General features: G+C 35.0%; 1 protein-coding gene across 1 annotated transcript; it reads right to left on the bottom strand.

The window, feature by feature from the left end:
* Positions 1–1,199: 1,199 nt before the first annotated feature.
* Positions 1,200–2,451, bottom strand: LOC111376892. Its single transcript, XM_022999899.1, has 3 exons — positions 2,182–2,451; positions 1,822–2,088; positions 1,200–1,397 (listed from the first exon to the last, which is right to left on the bottom strand). Exons 1-3 carry the CDS (start codon positions 2,449–2,451, stop codon positions 1,200–1,202), a joined length of 735 nt encoding a protein of 244 aa, XP_022855667.1.
* Positions 2,452–6,815: the final 4,364 nt, after the last annotated feature.

Here is a 6,815-nt window from a genome sequence, read left to right as displayed (position 1 = left end):
TCATTCATAACAGTCTGTCATATGTTCTGCAGTCATGATTGCGGGATATTCATGGTGTTATATGCGTTGTATCTTATCCGTGGTGGTAGATGTTCCATTCCCTAGAAGTTTGATGCCAGCAAGTTGAGAATAGATATTGCTACGCTGCTCTACAAACACCGACAGGTTTACACAAAGAAAGTAAATCAGCCTATGACGGGGGAAGCGGTTGTTATAGAATGAAAAATAGCTTTAAATTTGTTAGTGAAGACAAGGATTTCGTTTGTAAATGTTATGAACATTGCATGTGTCTGGTCGATAGAGTTTCATGTAATGAATTATAACTCGTAACCTTTGATTTGCAGTAAAGGATATTAACGTATTTAGGTTCATGATTTGTCCATCTTCGATTATATTTTAACGCTATTTTTTATATAAATTGTGTAAATTATACAGATTCTTTATTTCTAACAACAACACGTAGTCGGTGAAACATGTCATATGGTAGAGCAGATAGATCACATTTGGATTCTGAACTTGGTCATAGATTTACATATCACGTCACACATACCTTTCATATGACACTTCACATGTCACAGCACATGGGTTACAGATATTTTGATTTATGTAACCCGTATGTGTCCACACTTCAGGTCACATATTCTCATTTCAAGTTACATATGGTATGTGTCCACACTTCAGGTCACATATTCTCATTTCAGATTACATATTCACAAATCAAGCAACTTTTTCATACGGCATGTCAGGCATTACTGGTCATAGCACACATGTCACAAATCTGGTATCAGGTTACAGATATGGTCCAAATCCCAGAGAATTATTATTCTGACTCCAAAATTGATAGACAATTAACTGTAAGTTGATCAATCTGAATGCATTCTTTAAAGAGACTATTTAAAATGAACATTATCCTTAAAAGAATATCACATATTTATGAAATATTTCTATGTAATTCTATCGATCATTTTAGCGTAATGGAACCAAGCTGGAGCATCTCCTACGGTTGTGACCCTGTCCTCCACAACGTCCACATTTTGCCATCGGTTTCCCTTCTCTGGATGATTTCTTTCTTTTCTCCGTAGGTCTTCCACAACTCCTCTTTTGGTAGGAGGTAACACTATTTCTCACTGTACTTCTTCTGGCACTGTCCATTCCTCTTGATTTCCAATTGGATATACAGAATTTTGGTATGCATTCAATTATGCATCTCTTGTGTAATAATAGTAACAGTAATTATACGGATCTCTTCTTGTGTTTGCAATTACAGTCAAAGCGTGTAGATACAGTAACAAATCAACTTGTAGAATCCTACAAGTGCATGTTCGTTGCTCAATATTGACGACAAACGTCGACCTTTCGTTGCTGACAGAAAACACTGTCTGGATTGAAGGAGATACCTGCGTGCATATAACAACAGTCAGGTCACATGTAGTTGAATACATGTCACATATACTCCAACGTGTCGATCACGCACGAATGACTCATATCCCTAAGTTCATTCACAGATTCAGGAAACGTGTTACATATGCGGTCCATACCTCATTTGGCAGATAGACATGCATCAAAATACAGAGTTGACAGAGAATACACAGTTACATCACATACCACATCACTTAGGTCATAGATTTACATATCAGGTTACCCAAATTTGTTCCATTCACAGATAGCTATGAAACAGAATATGGAGCTTCAAACTTAGTTTACCAATCAGGTCACAGAATCACAAAACAGGTCACATCAGATTTGATACATTACAATTCAAGATACTAACACTTACATTGGGTCACATATACATCTCAATGTTAAATTATAAAAAATGACCCTCAAGTTTCTCAAATCCATGCTCATTTTCCTATTTCCTTTCTCATACTTGCTCGACAACTTTGTGAAAGTTCCACGTGCATCATTCCTGTGTCTACAAAACCACGATTGTATGGTTTGCCGTAATGACTCTAGGAGGGAACCAATAGGGTAATTTTTGGCTGCCTTTGTGACCACATTGACCGATTCTACAATGTTTGATGTCATTGTAGAATACCTGTTTGTTGGCATATGTATTCGTGACCATTTTTCAGGTCCAACATCAGTCTGCAAACTTAAATCAATCATTAAGTTCATTATGTAAATATCATATGTGACCATTTATATGTATGTGAAATGAAATAAGACTAATTACACTACCAGGTAAGAAATTATCTTCTCATTCATTGTAATCAGCAGAGACATGTTATAATCATATTCTTCCAACATGTAAGCGCGGATAGTCGAATTAAATGCTTGTGTAATGTTTTCACCTGACTTTCCATAATACGATTTTAGATTTTGCAACAAATGATAAGAACAAATACCGTGATAGTCTCCCAGATACACATGTTCTATTGCATTCTTTATACTGGGGTGACGGTTCGACACAAAACACAGCCCTTCTCTGTTTCCATACGCTTTCTTCATCTTATCGAAAAATTATCTCCAAGATTTGTCGTTCTCATTGTCTCCAATTCCAAAAGCAAGAATGAATATACTATTTTTTGCATATTGTGTACATGTTGTGAAAAGTATACCTCCATATTTACCATTCAAGTATGTACCATCAACAACAATCACCGGTCTACAATGCTCCCATCCCCGTATTGATGCACCTAATGCCATAAAACAATATCTGAACTTACAGTGACTATCAATCTCTATTTCTGTGATCGAACCAGGATTTTCTGTCAGAGCATGTAGAAGAAGCTTGGCAACTTACCAAATGACTCGGCCGGGTTACCCTTAATCATTTTCAAAATTTGCTCGCGGGATCTCTAAGCTTTTGAATAACTCAAATAAACCCCATAAGTATTCAACATGTCACTGCATATGTCCTTTGGTATATATATATAGTACGGGACGATGTGTACTTGTACTTAATTGTAGATGACACTTGCCTATGTGACCCCAATACTACATTTGATGCACATGTGTGACTACCAATCTTTCGAATCTTAAATAGATCTGTTTTACCCCATATCGAGGATTTACATATCCAACTACATCCACCATTCGAACACTGCACAACATATTCTCTCTTGTCGGACCGTTCAACCATAAACTCAAACATGCTCTGTATGGCAAAAAATGATAGACTCATTGTCAAAACATCCTTATTACGGAACACCCTTCCTTCTTCTATCTCTCTAGCATCCGCGATAGACACAATTGTGACTTCAGTGTCACGAATGTGACCCATTTTTTCATTTGATGCTTCACATATATCTAATGCCATGTCTTGCAATGTAAACATCTCACCATTGGAATGCGCATTGACTGACACTGTGATGGATGTATTATCTATTTCTGCCTCAGCAACGTCAACGATTATCGGATATTTAGCAGGTTCACACTCCACGTCCTTTAGCAGAACGTATGATAGTACATTATTGTCATTTTTAATCCTGATGGGAAGCAAATCTTCCTTCAATATGTACTTCAATGACACAGCTACCTTCGTAGGATCCAGAGCAAATTTTGTCATCATTGTTTTCACAAGGGTTAAATAACTACAGTTGCGAGCTACCAACACTAATGAGGATTGCATTCCATACAGTAAACATACGTGCAATTACACCATTCTACAAATTAGAATTAATATCAATAATTTCATCATATGTGAAATATGTCATATGTCACATTGCACAGCAACGAGGTCACAAATTAGCAAACTAGGTTACAAATAGTTATAGATAAGACAATCACAAGCTGGGTCACAGATTGGTATCATCCAGACTACAGAGTTGACCGAGAGTCACATATGCTCACAACGAATGAAGAAATGTTTGATTTTACATTCTCAACACATTGTGGGCGAAACATGTTACATCAAATAGGTTACAGATCACAAGTCAAGTCACAGTTTCACAGAGCAGGTCACGCATGACTTCTCCTACATTGTTACACAGAGGTCGCATATGCTCGAAGTGAATAACGACATGTTTGATGCTAAATACATGGACATAGTTGTTGACACACTTCACATTTGACAGTATAGAGGTTACAGTTTCACAAATCAGGTCACATTTACACATACAGTTCACGCATGTGACACAGACGTCTACTAAATAGCAACATGTGATGAGAAACCAGCTAACAACGATATGAGCTGCTGTGACCTACAAGTTAGATATTATACTAATTTTGTGACGAACGACATTAGTCTCGTGATTGTTGATTTTAAGTTGTGATCGCAGCAAAATACACTATTACCTGTAACGATGATTTTAGGACTATTAGCCAGGGACGATCAGCACTTCTGTGGCCAGCAATGATTTCTGTCCCCTGCAACAATGATTTTAGGACCAATTCGTGTTACGAAATTCAGTTCGGAATGTGACATTCTAATCGACCGAAAAACATTCATATTATTACTTGGATTGGCTTCTCCGGCGATTATTTCATGTTTATGGAATCGACACCAATCTCTGTGACTTGATAGAGTAATGAAATCGACCAATTTGTAGTAAAATCAATCAGCAACATCAATTTCGTTGCCGTGCATAATGAAATTCAGCAGATTTTTTGGAATTTTTGGTTACAGATTTTTTACATTTGGACTCCTATTATATATGGTAAGCGAGCTTAATTGTAGGAAACAGAATCTTCCTCTCTCTATCTTTATCGCTATACACACACACACACACGCCGGACATTTAAATTTACAATCATTATGGGGGTTTTTGATTTGGGGTATTCTATACCCCTGAATTGTGATTTTTTCCCATATTTTTATTTCATGTATAAAAAAATAAGGGTAATTATACTCTGATGGCATTTTTTTTTAATTGCACTACATTTTAATTACAAGAGAGGTTCCTAATTTTTATTCATTTTGATACTTATTTCCCCGACTATTTATTTATTTATTTTTATCATTAACCTATATTGATTAACACACCTTCTACAAAATGAATATTAAAATTGATTAACACACCTTCTCCATAATGAATATTAAAAGAATTGCTTATCAGAGAATAAAAAGATTTAATTTCCCCTCATATTTTTCAATAAGCAAGATAAATAACCGACACAAATATTCATAAAATTTCACACTCACAGAATATTTGGACAAAATCTGTATTATAGACAAGATGCGCTAATTAATAAAAAGTTTAAGATGAGAATGCTACAAAAAAATTGATGACATAATTACAAAAATAAGCAAAAATTAAGGACGTGCTTACAATTAAAATGTTTTGCACTTAACCAAAAATGTTGTGGGAGTATAGCTACACGAGAGAATGTTATTTATCATTATGATGATGGAAGATCGATAATGAGGCAATCCATCTCTCTCTCTCTCTTGAAACCACGTCTCCTCCTTCTCTCTCATAAAAATTGAACTGTCCAATTTCATCATTCACATAAATTGTCACATCACCAATGTTTTATCATTATAATAATAAAATAGCATTATTCACACAACTATGATGTCGCATGGTCCTAATACACGTAAATTTTGATTAGTAAGTTTTTATTTTTTATAATAAAATAATTTTGATTCATAAATCATGTTTGAAATAGCATTCAAGTGAAGTGCCACTTGGACCCTGTTTGGTATGGCTAAAATTTAATTTTGAGTAAATTTTAATAAAAATGATAAATATGTGATTGAGAAATTGATAAAACAAATTTGTGAAAATCTTGAAATGTGGGTTAAGATTTATTGTTGATTTTAAATTATATTTTATCAACTTTTTAAGTTGCACTAAACAGGGACTTAACACAACCTAATTTAAAGTATGGTTTGACGTGTCTAACGTCTCATTTGTTACTCATGCATGCAATATTTTTTAACACTAAATTTTTAAACAATAAAAGTAAATTATCAAAACATATTTAAAATAAATAACTTAAATTCTTTTTTAGGTCGAAATTTTCATTTCAAAGCATTCACAGAGTTCTTGCTTTTGCAACGCAAACATATTGGGGATTGTAGTTGTAGCGTTCTAGTATATAACACATAATTATGATATTAACTCCTGAATTCCATCTTAAAAGATTAACTTTGTTAGGAGTAGGAGTGTCAACGAGTCGAGCTGAAACTCTCGGCTCGGGCTTTTTTTGGCCCAAACCAAGTCAAGCAAAAACTTGGCCAAAAATTTAAGACTAGACTCGAGCCAACTCGATTTTCTGGATTTGTTTCTCCTCTTAGTTGCCTTAACCAGCTGCAGGTTGGCAGCAAATTAGCTACCAATTAAGGCAACAGATTTTGTTTTACGGGCCGACCCGGCTAGAGTTGACTCCTTGAAATGGGGTTTGGCTCGAGCCTCGAGTTGGGCCGGCTCGAGTTTTTTTCAGACTGAGCTACGAGCGGTTCGAGCCGACGAGCCCTATTGCCATCCCTTAGCTATGAGAAATAATCAAAATTATTATCATTTATTGTATCTTTTCTTCGATGTTGAATTTACCTTAAGCATGCTCCCGCAAGATGATAACATGTTTTACAACACTAAAAATGAGTAATAAAAGCCTTTATAGTTTATGATGTGAAATTTACCTTTAACATGATGCCGCAAAACCTTGACTTGTTCAAGAATATCAATTTTGAAATTAGGTTGCTCGTTAGAACACTTGTCAGGATTGATATGCTCATTCGAGCTTAATTAGCTCTAATACTAGACTCGAAGTCTCGTCTCGTCTTAGAAACCCAATCTTATCAAAGGGACTAACACAAACCCTTATACATTGATTATGTTTTGGAAAAAAAAAAATACATAACTACAAAGATTTCAAATTACATTTTAAAAAATAACAAACTTGTGATTTATTTTTTTCGAATATCA

Source organism: Olea europaea, unplaced genomic scaffold (assembly GCF_002742605.1).
Source record: "Olea europaea var. sylvestris unplaced genomic scaffold, O_europaea_v1 scaffold1575, whole genome shotgun sequence".
NCBI lineage: Eukaryota > Viridiplantae > Streptophyta > Magnoliopsida > Lamiales > Oleaceae > Olea > Olea europaea.
This window is presented reverse-complemented; position numbering and strand designations above follow the sequence as displayed.

Excerpts from the sequence above, each read along its gene's own strand:
- LOC111376892 (XM_022999899.1), bottom strand. The coding sequence starts at position 2,451 with ATGAAGAAAGCGTATGGAAACAGAGAAGGGCTGTGTTTTGTGTCGAAC. Across the intron at positions 2,089-2,181 it reads AGAAGATAATTTCTTACCTG|ACTGATGTTGGACCTGAAAA; the intron begins GTAGTGTAATTA and ends TTAAGTTTGCAG. Across the intron at positions 1,398-1,821 it reads TGGATTTGAGAAACTTGAGG|GTATCTCCTTCAATCCAGAC; the intron begins GTCATTTTTTAT and ends ATATGCACGCAG.